General features: G+C 47.2%; 1 protein-coding gene across 5 annotated transcripts in view; it reads right to left on the bottom strand.

Annotated features, from left to right (window-relative positions):
• Positions 1 to 5,531: 5,531 nt before the first annotated feature.
• Positions 5,532 to 18,358, bottom strand: part of VILL (villin-like) — a 38,012-nt gene continuing 25,185 nt past the window's right edge. For 4 of the 5 annotated variants that reach the window (XM_014945158.1, XM_014945155.1, XM_014945157.1 and 1 more), the window contains exons 10-20: positions 18,140 to 18,293; positions 17,023 to 17,123; positions 16,230 to 16,367; positions 15,250 to 15,408; positions 14,171 to 14,350; positions 13,330 to 13,475; positions 12,472 to 12,616; positions 11,612 to 11,800; positions 9,153 to 9,221; positions 8,064 to 8,315; positions 6,670 to 6,783 (exon numbers count right to left, since the gene is read on the bottom strand). In XM_014945158.1, the coding sequence (XP_014800644.1) occupies positions 6,670 to 6,783; positions 8,064 to 8,315; positions 9,153 to 9,221; positions 11,612 to 11,800; positions 12,472 to 12,616; positions 13,330 to 13,475; positions 14,171 to 14,350; positions 15,250 to 15,408; positions 16,230 to 16,367; positions 17,023 to 17,123; positions 18,140 to 18,293 (1,647 nt within the window). Of the gene's footprint in view, positions 6,784 to 8,063; positions 8,316 to 9,152; positions 9,222 to 11,611; positions 11,801 to 12,471; positions 12,617 to 13,329; positions 13,476 to 14,170; positions 14,351 to 15,249; positions 15,409 to 16,229; positions 16,368 to 17,022; positions 17,124 to 18,139; positions 18,294 to 18,358 lie in introns of all 5 variants that reach the window. The other variant, XM_014945154.1, reaches the window with a different exon arrangement.

The raw sequence follows: 18,358 nt of genomic DNA, 5'->3' as shown, positions 1-18,358 counted from the left end.
TGTGGAGCCCCACTCTAGGGAAGACCTCTGGTGAAGGAGCAGCAGAAACAGGACATGGCCCACCAGACACTGTGGTGACAGTGGCAAGTGACATGAAAGGGAGGGTGAGGTGAGCAGCTTTCCCTAGGAGGCAGAGAATAAAACCAGCTCTTCCCACAAGGAGAAGAAATCCACAGCAGTTTCCAACAGCCCCAAATATCAGAGGAATCTATTATCTGTAAAATCCCATGCCGGAGCTCTCTAAGAATGTGTGCTGGTGACAGGAATTAAAGCAATTTGCAGCAAACCGGCCTGATCTCCCTAATCCGACTGTATTTCTGCTCGTCTCCATTTGATTGCAAGATGCTCGTTAGGCCCACGCTCAGGGCTGATAGGTGACATTTGCTGCATTTTATTGAGGAGCACATGCGCTTCGTTAATTTGGGAGCCGGCAGGAGCCCCCCTCAGCGGGGCGATGCAAATATTGTTGCTTCCAGCAGTGGCAATAGAGGCTGAAACAGGGATAATGTGCTCTGATTGTATCCAGCGTGAGCACAACAGGAGCAATCACGCAGGTAATTTGGCTGATTACTGTCTCTGCTTGACTCCTACCTTGTTCTGCACAAGGGGGTTCAATGGGGTTTAAGCTGGACCCTCAAGCAGAAATGGGATGAAGTGGTGGCAGGAACATGGAGGTAATGATGGGGTTGTGGGTACCGGGTCTTAAACACAAAGATCTGTCCAGGATACTCCATCACCTGGAGGTCCCTGCCTCCAGACCACCACCTGCAGCAGTGGGTAGTCAGGCCAACTGCTTCATGGCCAAGTACCCACCATGGGCAACGGTGGGGCTTCAGGAGCAGGGTACATGGGCATGGGGAGACATAGGTTGACCAGAGCAGGTGGTGGAGGCTCCATCCCTGGAGACATTCAAGGTCGGGCTTGATGAGACTCTGAGCAATCTGATCTAGTTAAAGATGTTAGATGTGGTGTTGGGGGATATGGTGTAGGGGAGAACTTTCTAGAGTAGGGTAGATGGTTGGACTCGATGATCCCGAGGGTCTCTTCCAGCCTAGATGATTCTGTGATTCTGTGATGTCCCTGCTTACTGCAGCAAGGGTGGACTAGGTGACCTTTAAAGGTCCCTTCCAACCCAACACAGTCTATGATTCTATGAAATGGTCCTAGCTATGTGCTGTTTGGGAACAGAGGGAGCCTCACCTTCTCCGTTTGTTCTTTTAAAAAAAAATCCCAAAGGCAATGAAAGACCAGCTGTTTGAAGGATTTGTGGACCTGGAGATTTTTCTCCACAGCCATCCTACCCCATGGGTTGACCAAGAACACTTACAGTGCTGCTGCTGGCTGTTTATTTGAAATCACTGATCAGGCTGGAAATGGAGTAAAGCTGCAAAACCACATCTTCTGAGTTTTTAAACATGTATCTTTCCTCCTTTATTTTGCAATTGTATCCCTTAATTGCTGACCACTCATATTTTTCCCCTGCCCCCCCCATCCCGATCAGACTGAGCTCACAGTGCGGAACGGGCACTCTCAGCCCCATGGACATCACAGGGATGGAGCCCTGATGAAACCTTCAGTGGGACACTGCCCCAGGTCGTACCCAAAACCCTTCTGGCTTCCCCAAGCCTCTGGTCTGCAGGGAGGTGAACTCTTACGTTCACCTGAACCCTGTTGTGCTCAGGGAGGCCAGGTGAGTTTGGAGATGCTGTTTGAATGAAAGAAAAATAGACAGCATCTTGTCTGGCAGTCAGAATCAACAGCTGTGTGTTGCCCTAAATCTCATCATCCTCATGAAATAGATCAGTTAATAAATATGTTCCAAATAAGTGGTTTTTCCCAAGCCAGGTTCTCACTTGTTTTACCTGCACTGGGCTGTGCGTGTTGGTCTCCAACCAATTCTTGCTGTTCTTTGGTGAGAAGCTTTTTTTGCAAGGTGAGAAAGGGCTGAACTGACTGGTCTCATCCCATGGGCTACCCCATCACACATCAGGCTATTCCATTACCTTTTTCCTGACCTCAAGGCTCCCCCTCTGTCCTCCCAGGGCTTCCCCTCTCCTCTCCCCACCCAGAATTTACATAGCAGCTGCAAGTGGCCTTCATCTGGCCTAATTTTAAACTTCTACAAATGAAGGAAGATCACAACCTTGTGCACATGGTGATTTGCAAAAGGGAGAGGAAAGAAGAGGCTCCAATATGGTTGTGTGACACACACTCGTCTTCATGGCTATCAGCAATAAAGTGTCAAAAAAGAGGCAAAAACATCCTGCAAAAGGTTTTGCCTCCTTGGGTTCAGAGAGAAAGGAACCATCCCCTGAACGTTGGCTACTGGAATAACTGCACTGGAGCTTGGCCTGATTGAGATGTTGGGTTGGGTTCGTTGAGCAAATGTCTGTACTTCTTCCCTGCCACTCCTAAGAGAGCAAGGGTTGGTCCCAGAGTCACGGGAGGCCAGATGGTCCCTGCGGTCTCAGAAGAGTCCACATTGCTTCTTCTCATTCTGCTGCTTCCATTTAGGCATCTGGTAGAACTCATCCTTGGACTTCCCAAAGATATCATGGAAATCGGCATCAGAGAGATAGTACTGCAGAGGGAGGAGAGACCAAGCAGAGGTCAGATCTGGCTTGCCCAGTGACTGGAACACCTCCATTGGCTCTATCCCTTCCTCAGTGTGCCAGCACTGACCCCTGACTCCAGGCCAACAGCTCCTGTCCTGCTGCCTGTCCTCATGGCGGGAAGTGGAATGTCCCAACTGTTCCTCATCCCGCTTCCTAAAGCACCAGGGCAAAAAAGCCCACCAGCCCAAAGGGATGTTCAGGTTCTGAGGGGTTTGCATGCTCTGGCTGGAATGTGGTCCCCACTAACCATACTGAGGGCCAGGACAACTAACGGCGCGTTGGAGAAGTTCTGCTGGCCAAAGTTTTGGGTGGTTTCTTAGGTGGTGATTCAGAGGGAAAGCATCTCGCCTTCACTCAGTTCCCCCCTGGACTGGAAAGACAGAAAGCTTCGTAGGTAGTGGGCTCATCAGTGATAGTGAAAAAGACCCTGTGGGCAACGGAGGTTGAGTTTTCCCTGGAATTTTTGGTGGAAGAGGGCACTCAGGTACAGCCCAGCTCAAATACAACCCTGGGCAGTGTCTTGGGGAGGAGCTGCTGGCCCGGCTGTGGTTCAGCTCTCTGGCTGGGGGTGTTGGCCTCTGCCAGGAGATCTCTTGGGGCAAGAAATTGGTCAAACTTGGGTTGTAGAGAGCAGAAGGAATTGACGCCCTCTGTCCCTCCCCGTTGCTTGGACCCAGCTACAGATGTTGCCACATTCCTTGGGCTGATCAGCAATCTGAGACGTGGCATTCCTCCCTGTCCCTGGATGGTGAAAGGCAAGCTTTCTGACAAGAAAAAAAAAAAAGAAAGAAAAAAGAAAAAAAAAGAAAAAAAAAAAAAGAAAAAAAATGCTTTCTAGAAGGATATTTTCAAATGAAAACAAACACCCACAGCCCAAGCAAAATGCAAATCCTGGCTTCGTTCTCAGCTGCGTCACCTCGTCTCGCGGGAGCTGTGCTTTTGACTCTCTGTCCCTCCAAGGACAGATGTTGAGTGGCAGAGTAAAACAACTCTACCAGAAGAAAAAAAATATTAAAGTGACTATTTAAAATTCATTTATCTGCCCTAAAAAAATAGTAATACCTCAACTAGCATAAAACTGCCACAATTTCCTCACATGAAGCTCCTGCTTTTTGATGGGACCTGTGTCCAGCTACTGTCTCCTTCAGCCTGAAGCAGGATTTAATAGTCTGAAGTACTAGTGCCCTTAGCCAATGACCAAGTTCCAGGTTAAGCTACAAAGACATCAAACCAGAAATTCTGTCACCTCTTTTTTAGTGGGGTCCACTCCTTCTGGAAGTTCATCCAGCGTCTTATTCATCAGCACCTCTCGGGAGTAAAATCCTTCACCGTTGGGCATCAGGGAAGAGCTGCTGTTGCTGTTGTAGTTGCTGCTGTAGCTGTTGCTGTTACTGTGGTTGAAGTGTGATTTGTAGTCTGGGGAAGCACTTGCCGTACTTGAACCAGCCAAGTTGGTCATGCTGAGGGTTCTCTTGTTCAGGCTGATGTTGTTAAGGTCCTGCCAAATGGAGGAAAACGATGTTGTTCAGGCTGATGTTGTTAAGGTCCTGCCGAATGGAGGAAAACAATATAAGCAGATTGGGAAGTTGTGGAGCCCCACTCTAGGGAAGACCTCTGGTGAAGGAGCAGCAGAAACAGGACATGGCCCACCAGACACTGTGGTGACAGTGGCAAGTGACATGAAAGGGAGGGTGAGGTGAGCAGCTTTCCCTAGGAGGCAGAGAATAAAACCAGCTCTTCCCACAAGGAGAAGAAATCCACAGCAGTTTCCAACAGCCCCAAATATCAGAGGAATCTATTATCTGTAAAATCCCATGCCGGAGCTCTCTAAGAATGTGTGCTGGTGACAGGAATTAAAGCAATTTGCAGCAAACCGGCCTGATCTCCCTAATCCGACTGTATTTCTGCTCGTCTCCATTTGATTGCAAGATGCTCGTTAGGCCCACGCTCAGGGCTGATAGGTGACATTTGCTGCATTTTATTGAGGAGCACATGCGCTTCGTTAATTTGGGAGCCGGCAGGAGCCCGCCTCAGCGGGACGATGCAAATATTGTTGCTTCCAGCAGTGGCAATAGAGGCTGAAACAGGGATAATGTGCACTGATTGTATCCAGCGTGAGCACAACAGGAGCAATCACGCAGGTAATTTGGCTGATTACTGTCTCTGCTTGACTCCTACCTTGTTCTGCACAAGGGGGTTCAATGGGGTTTAAGCTGGACCCTCAAGCAGAAATGGGATGAAGTGGTGGCAGGAACATGGAGGTAATGATGGGGTTGTGGGTACCGGGTCTTAAACACAAAGACCTGTCCAGGATACTCCATCACCTGGAGGTCCCTGCCTCCAGACCACCACCTGCAGCAGTGGGTAGTCAGGCCAACTGCTTCATGGCCAAGTACCCACCATGGGCAACGGTGGGGCTTCAGGAGCAGGGTACATGGGCATGGGGAGACATAGGTTGACCAGAGCAGGTGGTGGAGGCTCCATCCCTGGAGACATTCAAGGTCGGGCTTGATGAGACTCTGAGCAATCTGATCTAGTTAAAGATGTTAGATGTGGTGTTGGGGGATATGGTGTAGGGGAGAACTTTCTAGAGTAGGGTAGATGGTTGGACTCGATGATCCCGAGGGTCTCTTCCAGCCTAGATGATTCTGTGATTCTGTGATGTCCCTGCTTACTGCAGCAAGGGTGGACTAGGTGACCTTTAAAGGTCCCTTCCAACCCAACACAGTCTATGATTCTATGAAATGGTCCTAGCTATGTGCTGTTTGGGAACAGAGGGAGCCTCACCTTCTCCGTTTGTTCTTTTAAAAAAAAATCCCAAAGGCAATGAAAGACCAGCTGTTTGAAGGATTTGTGGACCTGGAGATTTTTCTCCACAGCCATCCTACCCCATGGGTTGACCAAGAACACTTACAGTGCTGCTGCTGGCTGTTTATTTGAAATCACTGATCAGGCTGGAAATGGAGTAAAGCTGCAAAACCACATCTTCTGAGTTTTTAAACATGTATCTTTCCTCCTTTATTTTGCAATTGTATCCCTTAATTGCTGACCACTCATATTTTTCCCCTGCCCCCCCCATCCCGATCAGACTGAGCTCACAGTGCGGAACGGGCACTCTCAGCCCCATGGACATCACAGGGATGGAGCCCTGATGAAACCTTCAGTGGGACACTGCCCCAGGTCGTACCCAAAACCCTTCTGGCTTCCCCAAGCCTCTGGTCTGCAGGGAGGTGAACTCTTACGTTCACCTGAACCCTGTTGTGCTCAGGGAGGCCAGGTGAGTTTGGAGATGCTGTTTGAATGAAAGAAAAATAGACAGCATCTTGTCTGGCAGTCAGAATCAACAGCTGTGTGTTGCCCTAAATCTCATCATCCTCATGAAATAGATCAGTTAATAAATATGTTCCAAATAAGTGGTTTTTCCCAAGCCAGGTTCTCACTTGTTTTACCTGCACTGGGCTGTGCGTGTTGGTCTCCAACCAATTCTTGCTGTTCTTTGGTGAGAAGCTTTTTTTGCAAGGTGAGAAAGGGCTGAACTGACTGGTCTCATCCCATGGGCTACCCCATCACACATCAGGCTATTCCATTACCTTTTTCCTGACCTCAAGGCTCCCCCTCTGTCCTCCCAGGGCTTCCCCTCTCCTCTCCCCACCCAGAATTTACATAGCAGCTGCAAGTGGCCTTCATCTGGCCTAATTTTAAACTTCTACAAATGAAGGAAGATCACAACCTTGTGCACATGGTGATTTGCAAAAGGGAGAGGAAAGAAGAGGCTCCAATATGGTTGTGTGACACACACTCGTCTTCATGGCTATCAGCAATAAAGTGTCAAAAAAGAGGCAAAAACATCCTGCAAAAGGTTTTGCCTCCTTGGGTTCAGAGAGAAAGGAACCATCCCCTGAACGTTGGCTACTGGAATAACTGCACTGGAGCTTGGCCTGATTGAGATGTTGGGTTGGGTTCGTTGAGCAAATGTCTGTACTTCTTCCCTGCCACTCCTAAGAGAGCAAGGGTTGGTCCCAGAGTCACGGGAGGCCAGATGGTCCCTGCGGTCTCAGAAGAGTCCACATTGCTTCTTCTCATTCTGCTGCTTCCATTTAGGCATCTGGTAGAACTCATCCTTGGACTTCCCAAAGATATCATGGAAATCGGCATCAGAGAGATAGTACTGCAGAGGGAGGAGAGACCAAGCAGAGGTCAGATCTGGCTTGCCCAGTGACTGGAACACCTCCATTGGCTCTATCCCTTCCTCAGTGTGCCAGCACTGACCCCTGACTCCAGGCCAACAGCTCCTGTCCTGCTGCCTGTCCTCATGGCGGGAAGTGGAATGTCCCAACTGTTCCTCATCCCGCTTCCTAAAGCACCAGGGCAAAAAAGCCCACCAGCCCAAAGGGATGTTCAGGTTCTGAGGGGTTTGCATGCTCTGGCTGGAATGTGGTCCCCACTAACCATACTGAGGGCCAGGACAACTAACGGCGCGTTGGAGAAGTTCTGCTGGCCAAAGTTTTGGGTGGTTTCTTAGGTGGTGATTCAGAGGGAAAGCATCTCGCCTTCACTCAGTTCCCCCCTGGACTGGAAAGACAGAAAGCTTCGTAGGTAGTGGGCTCATCAGTGATAGTGAAAAAGACCCTGTGGGCAACGGAGGTTGAGTTTTCCCTGGAATTTTTGGTGGAAGAGGGCACTCAGGTACAGCCCAGCTCAAATACAACCCTGGGCAGTGTCTTGGGGAGGAGCTGCTGGCCCGGCTGTGGTTCAGCTCTCTGGCTGGGGGTGTTGGCCTCTGCCAGGAGATCTCTTGGGGCAAGAAATTGGTCAAACTTGGGTTGTAGAGAGCAGAAGGAATTGACGCCCTCTGTCCCTCCCCGTTGCTTGGACCCAGCTACAGATGTTGCCACATTCCTTGGGCTGATCAGCAATCTGAGATGTGGCATTCCTCCCTGTCCCTGGATGGTGAAAGGCAAGCTTTCTGACAAGAAAAAAAAAAAAGAAAGAAAAAAGAAAAAAAAAGAAAAAAAAAAAAAGAAAAAAAATGCTTTCTAGAAGGATATTTTCAAATGAAAACAAACACCCACAGCCCAAGCAAAATGCAAATCCTGGCTTCGTTCTCAGCTGCGTCACCTCGTCTCGCGGGAGCTGTGCTTTTGACTCTCTGTCCCTCCAAGGACAGATGTTGAGTGGCAGAGTAAAACAACTCTACCAGAAGAAAAAAAATATTAAAGTGACTATTTAAAATTCATTTATCTGCCCTAAAAAAATAGTAATACCTCAACTAGCATAAAACTGCCACAATTTCCTCACATGAAGCTCCTGCTTTTTGATGGGACCTGTGTCCAGCTACTGTCTCCTTCAGCCTGAAGCAGGATTTAATAGTCTGAAGTACTAGTGCCCTTAGCCAATGACCAAGTTCCAGGTTAAGCTACAAAGACATCAAACCAGAAATTCTGTCACCTCTTTTTTAGTGGGGTCCACGCCTTCTGGAAGTTCATCCAGCGTCTTATTCATCAGCACCTCTCGGGAGTAAAATCCTTCACCGTTGGGCATCAGGGAAGAGCTGCTGTTGCTGTTGTAGTTGCTGCTGTAGCTGTTGCTGTTACTGTGGTTGAAGTGTGATTTGTAGTCTGGGGAAGCACTTGCCGTACTTGAACCAGCCAAGTTGGTCATGCTGAGGGTTCTCTTGTTCAGGCTGATGTTGTTAAGGTCCTGCCAAATGGAGGAAAACGATGTCAAGCTTTGGCAGAGCAAGCTGGGGGTTACCCCAGGACCTCTCTCTCTGCTGGGGTTGGGGGAACTTTCAGCTTTGGCAGAGCAAGCTGGGGGTTACCCCTGGACCTCTTTCTCTGCTGGGGTTGGGGGAACTGTTTTTGGCACAGACTATCTGTTGGGTTGTTGCTCCAAAGTGGTAAGGAGAAAATCCCAATTGAAACATTAGTCCAGCATCTCCATCGACGTTACGCCTTGATGTTAGGACTGCTAAAAGCTCAGCACTCATGAGAGCCCTTAGAAATTCCAGAAGATACTTAGAATACTCTCATTTTTCTCAAGATAACAGCAGGGGAAGGTGTGGGAGAGGGTACAGAAGGTGAGATTAGATATCTGCCACATCTAAAATATCTAAATTACTTGTGTACCTCTCCCCAACTTGCCATCTCCCCTGGTTCAAAGCCCCTGCAGCTTCCAGCCTTCCTCCTGCCCCTGTCCAGGGCAGAACTGGTCCCATGTGACCATGACGTTTGGGACTGTTGGGACCTTGATTCCTCTGTGTTTTGTAGGACCCCCACTGGGCTGTGCCCTTCTTGACCAGGGGCCCCTTGTCCAGGGTCTCAGGGACCACAGCACTAAAAACTAGTCATACATAGGGCTTATCAATTGTGTCTCCCTCTGCATTCCGCAGAGGACCACAGCTCTGATCCTGGCATCCTGAGATCCCCAGGCCTGCTCTGATCATTATGTCCTCTCCTTCAAGCCAACAGGCTCGGGGGGACACAGTGGTGTGTAAACCCAGGTGTTTCCCACCCACATGGTCGAGAAGACACTCACCACTTTGATCTCCGATATAGCCGACATGTCTCCTAAGCTATTCTTCATCTCCTCATAGGACTTGCCATCCTAAAGGTAAAGAGAGTTGTAAGAAGCATGGATCACCTTTAATTAGCACATTCTCTAACTGGGTCAGGAGATCATATAAATTTTAAAGCCCAGTGGTGCCTATTGAGGTGGCAGATGGTGCCTCCTGCAATCTCCAGCTCCTGGAAACAGGAGACTGTCCCAGAATCAGAGCTGTCACTCAAAAACAAAGAAACAAATGGACTTTAGCCTTTTCAGTTGTACAGTAACAGGTGAAAATAGGAAATTTTAAAGACTTCAGAGAGCAGAAGGCAAATAAAGAGAAATAATATTTACTGCTGGATCTAAATCTTTTAAATTTTAAACGAATCTTGCAAAGAATGAAAATTTGGGATAAAATTATATTCCTTTTCTTCCCTTCTCTGATTTACCTAGCTAAAGCAACAGCTTTTTCAAAGCCTCAGTCCTGAATTCTTGTATTTTGGTACCATGTATTACCAGCTGCCTTTTATTTCCTTAAATAAAAAAAAGGAATATACTGGATGTATTGGCAAAGCTGATGACTGTGTTTTCCTAAGCAGCCAGGAGATGTCAGTTCTGAACAGAGTCATTCAACAAAGTTCCCCAACAAAAACAAACAACATAAACACATGGACTGCAGAGCAAACAGATTTAGACCCAAAACTGAGCAATGAACACCCCCCCCCAGATGTTTCTGGGATGTCACCAGTTTGGATTGCTTCTCTGCAGTTGCTGAAGCCGCCTGCAGGGGATATTTTTAGCGGCACATATTTTATGAGCTGTATCCTTGTTTTTCAGCAGTTCCTCAGAAAAAAAAAAAACACAACAGCCACCAAGTTCTGACCTTTGTTCTAAGCACCAACATTGTTTTAAGGGTCAGTGCTCTGGGAGTTGCTGTCTTATCTGTCCAAACCTGGCTGTCAAGACAGGCTTTCTACCACCACACCAGTTGCAAAGAAAGATGATGCAAACCCAGCTACAGAAAAAAAATAATATCTCTCTATAAGATTTCCTGCAGTGTTAAGCGTCCTGGGGACCTTCACCTCACTTCCCCCTCTGTCCCACCTCCAGCATGGGACTTTGCTCACAGTCCTTTGGGCAACCAGAAGAAAGGACAGCTTGTGAACTGGCTGAACACTGATGTTCACGGAAGGGGAAGGGTCTGGTAAAACACCACCTGGGAGCTGAGCTTTTCCCAGCTGCCCATCATCTCTTTTTTTTTTTTTAATTTTTTTTTTTTTTTTTAATTTTTTTTTTTTTTTTTAATTTTTTTTTTTTTTTTTAATTTTTTTTTTTTTTTTTAATTTTTTTTTTTTTTTTTAATTTTTTTTTTTTTTTTTAATTTTTTTTTTTTTTTTTAATTTTTTTTTTTTTTTTTAATTTTTTTTTTTTTTTTTAATTTTTTTTTTTTTTTTTAATTTTTTTTTTTTTTTTTAATTTTTTTTTTTTTTTTAAACCGTGCCCACCAGTGCCATCGGGTGGCAGGAATTTATGTGCACAGCCTGGCAGCCTTGCTTCCACCTGGGTGTTTGCTAGGAACCGATATTCTGGCTCTATGAACCACCAAAGCTCCTCCAGAATTGTCCTTTATTCCTAACACACTCTGTGCTACAGCACCGAGCCCCCAGGCTGGCTGGACCAGCTGGTCCATGGTCTGCGTGGAGATAAGTGCATCACTCCTTCCTCCATCCAGCCACACTGTGCACAACCAGAGTCGGAAAGCAAATCTCTGCTCCACGTTATACTACCAAAATTATTTGAAGCCCATGTGCTTAAAAGAGGAGAGAAAGGGTTTCTTCCTTTCCCAGGTACCTCCTGGGGCAGGTTTCCATTTCTGTATAGTGAAGACCTGGTGTTTGTAAATCAGCTTTTGAGAAGAAGGCTTGGATGCAGTGACCAAGGGTCACCTTGCTCAGGAGTTCCTGTGCTCTGATGGACATTCTGCAGACCTGGAGATGAGACCTGTCCTCTCACATCTTTCATTTCACCAGAGTTTGTCCTTAAAGCTGGGTCATAGGTTTTTCTCTGTGGTTGTATTTTGAAAAATGAAACTTTTTTCATTATTTTTTTTTAATGGTGCAGGGTGCTTCTATTGCCACTCTGAACTACTACTACTACTACTACTAGCAGCCTCAACCTATTTTTTGTTGAAATAACAAACCTGACATGGAACCTAATTATGTTTTTAAAATAAAAATGTGCATATTATGAATTAAAGCACATTTACTTATATATGCAAAAGCCTCAGTTTCACCGAACAGGTACTTTTTGCTGGCAAAGGAGTAGATGCTGCTCAGGTAGCACCAGGAAGCTGTGAAGCCCAGGACATGCCAAAGCAAGGTTTCACTCCATGCACCCTTTAAGCATCACTGAGCACGGGTATATAGCAGGGAGGTTTTCCAGCAACTTACACTCCACTTGTAGGGGTCCCAAGCGTTGAACCATCCTGTGAAGTTGAGGGGTTCGTAGCCCTGCTTCACCAGTATTATTGGAGTTGCCAAGTCTCTCCCTGCTGGATGGGTCTTGAGATACTCCTTAGCTGAGGCAATTGCCTCGTTCCTCTCGTAGGTGTTGGAGGCTTTGCCAATCCAGAGGAAAATCTGCAAGGAGAGATGGTGTTGAAGATCAGTAAGTGGTTAGGACCTGTGCAGGCACGGCTGTTTATTCAACCCTGCCAACTGAAGCAGAGATAAGACAGGAATCGTTGTTTCCCAACAGTCCCCTGGGATTTTGATCCCAGACTTCCTCCCAGCCAAGAAGGATTTTGCTTTTGAGACAGGCCCAAAACATAAATATTTCAGGAAACAGCCCTCACACGCTTCAAGGTAGCTAAACTCAGTCTGTGCATGGACAAAAAATCAAATGGCCTCAGAAAGCAAACCCCTCAGAGGCAGTTTCCTATAGGCTAAAGCAAGTCCTCACCATCGGCGCTGGGAAATGAGGGGGAGGGTTTCTGGGTGCCACCCCCTTGTATGAGCTGGCAAAGTCTGGAGCAGGTCCAGCTTGTCTTTCCTTGGAGCAAGGCATGGACCTGGAGTCTCTGCTTCCCTCCTTTCTGAAACAGGGTTGGCAATAACACCTCACTCGTGTGTTTGGTACCTGGGTTAGCAGGATTGGACATACACCTGCTTGTCTGACCAAGCACCATGAAGGGTTTTGAGATGGGACAGAAGGCCTGTTGACCTTGGTTTCACGTTGCACGATGGATTAAAACAAATTAAGCCACAACTTGTTTGAAAATATGTCTAGGGGGAAGAGGAGAAGGGCTGACCTCTTCCCATGTGTCTAGCAGCATGACGTCATCTTCATCCAAGTCTTCCTGGCAGAAGCCCACCACCTCTGTCATGATGAATCGACCCGTCTGGTTGGAGCACTCGAAGAGGCGAGGCTGGTAGTGTGTGACCTGCTCTTGAAACCTTCCTCATGCATGGCAGGGAAAGAAAAAGGAAGAGAGATGGAAACCTTTCCCTTGTGGTTTACCGCAGGACCCTGCTGCTACTTGTCATGACCTTGATGGAAGAGGTGGGAACACGGTAATGATCCTCTGAGGGTCTGAAAGTCAGGCAATGATGTCAGGTCTCAGAGGATTCTCAGACCACTTAATTTTTAAAGGTAACTTTTTCTCCATCCAAAGAGGGCAAAAGTAGAACCCTTCTGTCCTTGTAGACATGAACCTGCTGTCAGGTGAAAGCCACATGGGATCACTCAGTGGCAAAGGAACATGTCACCTGACCAGAGGACCAGAGAAAACCAGGTTGTTTAAAAGCAGGTTTAGGTTCATAAATCTTCTGCGTCTGCCCATAAAGCTAATAATGGCTGGAAATGGAGCATGTGGTTCATGTAGCTCTTACGACAAGATATAGGATGGATTTGCTTTGGGGAAAGGAGGGTGTAGCACACCCTTGTCAGCAGATTTTGGATCTGCAGCTCCTACTTCAGAAGGTCTGACCCAAAGCCCAAGAAAGAGATATCTCGGTGTGGTTTCTGACCAAGTTTTTGGCAATATTCTGGCCTGGTGCTCCCTTTGGTGAAGACAAGGTATGAAAGTGCTTTACTCTCCTGCAACGTTTTGATCCTTTGCTTAATGTTGCCTGGCCAAGGCCAGTGGGGCAAGCAGGTCACTTATTACCTCTTTTCACTGGCGTAAGGTGCTTTGCCTCCTAGGGCTTCCCAGAACTCTGCTGGCTCTTGTCCCTCCAAAATGGTGTGCTTGTCCCGTTTGGAGACGATGTCAGCCACCATCTTTGCCATCTCCCTCTCATCTCCGCTGCAGCCCTGTGTTCAGAACATAAGATTGAGGTGGAGTTAGGGGCAGAGTGGCAAAACTTATCTGTGGGGAAAAGCTGGCTTGGTTGAGTCCTCCTCTGGAAAGCTAAAGACTTGCTTGAATGCCTTTGAGGATCTCATCCGAACTGGTCATTCAGAATCCATTTCTAGTACTTGAAGGGACATTCAGTGCAGCCAATGGCATCTAAGGCACAACTCAACATCATGGAATGGTTTGGGTTGGAAGGGACCTTTAAATATCACCTAATCCAACCCCTTGCCATGGGCAGAGACATCTTTCACTAGATCAGGCTACTCAAACCCCATCCAGCCTGACTTTGAACACTTTCCATCATGGGGCATCCACAACTTCCCTGGGCAACTCTTCTGCTTTTGTTTGATCTGCCATCTCATCCTGAAGCAGAGGACTAAAAGAGAATAAATGAATGTGGTCTAATCCTGGCTAATATTACAGTTGGAAAACCTGGGATTCTTTATTCAGCTGAAAGTCAAATGAACCTCTAAAATGAGGTGAGGTGAAGCCCCAGATGGGTTGCTTCAGTACAGAGAGGTCTGTGCTACTGCTAATTCTCCACAGATGGAGCCTTCTCCTGTGTTTACCTTCCTCCATTGAAATTAATGTTCTACATGCCCAAGGATACGCCTCCACAGCTCAGTGGAAGAAGGAGACAGCAACTTCTCACCTTCCCGCACCACAGGTAGCAGAGTTGGCTGGTCGTCAGCAGGAAGACATCATTGGAGTTGAGTGAGGAGGCACGGGCTGGCACCTCTGTGGCCTTTGTGTTCATCTCGTCCGTGCCCCTCACCTGGAAGAGGCGGATTGTAGGCTCGGGCATGGTTTTCTGAGCCCGGCTCGTGCCACCCTGCAAGAAAACAGAAAGAAGGATGGTTTGGGGAGGTGAAGAAGGTATACAAATCCAGGATACAACTGCTTTGAGGAAGAAGGCTCTTGGGGTCGCAACCTTCCACACTGCTGTAAAGACAGACCATGGTCCTGCACAGAGCAGGTGAGGATATCCAAATAACTTCTGGTTCCAGGTCAGAATAAAACCCACATTACATAACCTCAACATTTCTCCCTCATTACTCTGAGTCTTGACCAGCTCCCATCAAAATGCTCACGTTCAATATGAGCAGATCTTAGTGCCTGCAAAGCATTTGCTGTGTGAATGGGGCAAGGCAGCTGGACTCTGATTTCCAGCTGTGCCCAGCTTAGCTGAACATCTGCCATGGAAGCCTTACGGAGGGACCAACACTGAGAGCTGAGGCCAATCCTCCTCTCCCCGATCCATTTGCAATGTCTCCACCATGGATGGGGCCAGCCAAAGCAGCAAGTGAAGTGGGTTAGTATTTAATGTGATATAATTCAGGTGGGGACAATACAAGTCAAGTAAATGTTTGTAGGATATTTTGGAGGACCATCTCTGGATAGTGGTATCTGTAATTCACAGGATGATTGTCTTATTCTAGCGCTGCAAAATATTTTGGGATAGAGTTGGAAAAAACATCACACATTAACGCTGGAGCTCAGGGGCGGACAGCTGAGTCTGGGTCAGTCCAGGACTCTGTTTACACATATGGTGTTCAGACTACTTGGGAAGTAGTAGAAATGTTCCACCACTTCCATCTGCCAGCCCCATGCAGACCTGGCAGGCTCCCTTCCTGAATATCAGCCCATTTTTCTGGACTGCTTCCATTGCAACCGCCAAGCCAACCTTGGTGCTTGCACCTTCCACTGCCCACGCGCCCAAAGCCCTGTTACCTCGTAAATGATCAGCTTGCCCTTGAAGATGGCCAGGAAGTGCGTGGGCTCCTTGCCCATCGTCACGCGCACCTGCACTGCCTCGTCCCCGTGCTTCTTGTCCAGCTCGATGGCATTGAGGGCACAGGCAGTGATTTCATCCACAGAGGCATGGCGGCCCTGGGGAAGAGAGAGATGCCACATGGAATGTGATGAGTTGGAGGGTATAAAGCTCTGCACAATGCAACATCTTGCCAATCCCAAACCCTGCATCATCAGATCAGAGTTAAAACTACCAGCTGTTTAAATTTCACTTCCATTCTGGTTTTGGAGACTTCAGCATCCCATTTTCAAAGCTTTTCTCTGCTTTCCAGGGGAGGTAAATATACTTTAAAAAGAAAAGCAGAGATATTCATATACTTACACGACTCCAGAAGCTGAGGCTTTAAGGGAAAATCTGAAAGACTGAGAAGTTTGACCTCAGCACTATAAACCTCATAATCCCTCACTCTTTCTGTCTGAAATTTCTGGCTCTCAGTATAATGCCAGATTGGGCTCAGAGAGTCCATGCTGCCTACAAAGCACAGCTTGGGATATTCGCAACGGACAACTGATGATGTGAGTTCTTCTGGATGCTTGGGTGGGGATTTTTGCACTTTCCCAGTGTCTGCTGGTGATGTGATCATCACACTGGGAGCTCAATATGGGTTGTATATATTGTATATATGTCATTATTTTCTTATTAATATTATTATATTTTCTTTTTATTATGTTATTATTAATATTTCAGTAGTTTAGTTTCTTTCCAATTCATAGATCTCTGTCTTTCTCATTTTCTCTCCTCTCCTCTGAAGGAAGACGCTTTCCCTTCTCTAAAGGGGAGAGAGGTTAAAGAGAGCATCTGTCATTCATTTTAGTTGCCAGCCCAGCCCAAACCATGAGACCTCAGTTTCAGGCTCCCACCAGACACAGCATAGTCCTCTCCACTTGGCTCAACCTACCTGCCACATGTAGAGGACGTAGTGTGGCCTGCCTGATCTCAGGTAGGTGTACAGGACCAGGTAGCAATCACCCCCGTAGAACTGCCCATAAGTCTTGGGATTCACCGGCTGCATTTGCAAGTCTTCAATCCTCCACACCTAGTGAAAGAAACATTTTGGTGAGCAGCAGTGGAGTCAGCATGAAGACAAAGCACAACCCCTTCGCCAGCAGACCACGGAAGTTCAGGTCTTCAGTTGGAAAGAGAACCCTTTCTCTCTCCCCTGGATGCCAGTCCATGTTCCTCCAGCTTGATTAAGTGCTTGCTGGTAAAGTCAGGTCTCTCCAGAGGCTACCACAATACAGCCTTTTTGCACTTGGTGGCCCTCAAGGAGGAGCAGCCTCCTGGTCTCTCTCAGTCCCACAACCCCTCTCTCAGTCAGCTCCATCTTCCATGGAAGGCCACCAGAATGGGAGAGGGCCCTCTGCTCTGTGCAAGTTTGGTTGATATAGACCTAACTGGGAGACAGTGTGAGAAGGGAGTTGACTGTATCAGTCTCATGACCCACACACATGGCAGGAGAGTCGTCAGCTTATTGACTGCTTTGCTCAACTGGTCATGGGTTGGAGGAGAAACTCCCCCGAGCTACTTAACTGCTGCGTTACTTAGAGTTTGCAAGCAGTTTGCCCTGTCTGCAGCCATGTTTCCTTGGGGAGGGTAGGTGGGCACAACTTCACATCTCTGTAGAGCAGGTGTGTGTGAAAAGACAGAGATATCTGGAAACACACTGATTACAGCAAAAGGAGCTCTCTCACCTCTACCTCCCCGGAGGCATCATCCACCATCCTCTGCTCAGCAGCTAGCTCCGGTCTGGCGTGGAGCTGAGTGGTGTCAAACTTCACCTGCTCCACCTTGGCTGTATGCACCAGCAGAATAAGAACAAGAACCCAGTGAATGCACAATAACACACAAACCCTCTGTATCACGCACAATCTTTATACATGCTAGAAAAACCTGGCCCATGGTTGCATGAAGCCAGGTCTTGCCACCAGTAAGCCAGTGTTGATTTTGGAAAGAGTTCATACCATCCCAGTGCTGATCTGTTACAGGCTGGCAATGGGCCATATAGCATGTTCTAGGGATGGCTGGCTGGTAAAAATATTAGTTGTCTCCTGACTGAAAAGTCCTAAGTGGTTTCCAACTCCATACATATTTCCCTCCCTTTAAAATGTTGCTTTCAGAAATAAAATGGCTACATTTCTCCAGCTCATGATAAACAGAGAGTGCATTTATGGACCGCACGGGGAGAGATAGAGGTGGAGAGAAAGAGAGAACTTGCAAGTGTAAGAGATTTGCAGCCCTGAAGCTATAATTGATGGAGACATTCAGCATCTCTGTCACCATCCCATCATTCACCACCAAGTTCTCTCTCTTCAGTGTTGTTTACTCCGTGGGGTAAACGCATTGCAATATTCACTTCAGCAGTGTGATAAATTGAGGCACTGTTTGCACCGGTGTAAATACAGAATATATTCCATTGACATCAGGAGGATCTTGGGTGGATGCCAATATAAATGAAAGCAGAATGTTGTTCAACACTTCCTTATCACGTTCATCATTAGCACTTTATAAAGCAAATTAGGAAGTTCTACAAGTGTGAATTTTTGCATACAATTTTTCAGGCAAGAGTGATCTTCTCCCATGTGGAATAAGTGGCAATTTGGTTCATATAAGAAGCCTCAGCGGTTTTGAACTCTGTTCAGTTCCTGAACCCTTTGCATCTACTGAAGAAGGTGGAAAGTATAAGGCATGAGAAGAACATGCACTAGATTTTCAAGACGTTGAAGGCAGGAGACAGTTAATGTGAATGATGTTCCCTCAGCTGTTGCTTAGCACAGGTAGGAAAGCCAAATCCAGGAGAAACATGCTCACCGATTTTGCCAGTGGTGTAGACTTTGCCCAACCCTTGCGTTTCATCCTTTTCTGTCCACCTCTGGAAGAGCTGTTTAAACATGGCTGACTCTGCTCCATCGTTGATCACTTCAACATTGGTGGATGAAGGATAGCCTTTGGCTTGGATAAAACCCTGGTGATGTTGAAAAAGGATGTTAGTGGGGACACACAGAGCTTTTTACAGGTATGAGAAGAGGG

The sequence above is a fragment of the Calidris pugnax genome, unplaced genomic scaffold, assembly GCF_001431845.1.
Source record: "Calidris pugnax isolate Ruff unplaced genomic scaffold, ASM143184v1 scaffold54, whole genome shotgun sequence".
Classification (NCBI taxonomy): domain Eukaryota; kingdom Metazoa; phylum Chordata; class Aves; order Charadriiformes; family Scolopacidae; genus Calidris; species Calidris pugnax.
Note: the sequence above shows the minus strand (reverse complement) of the source record. Positions and strands in the feature narration are given on the sequence as shown.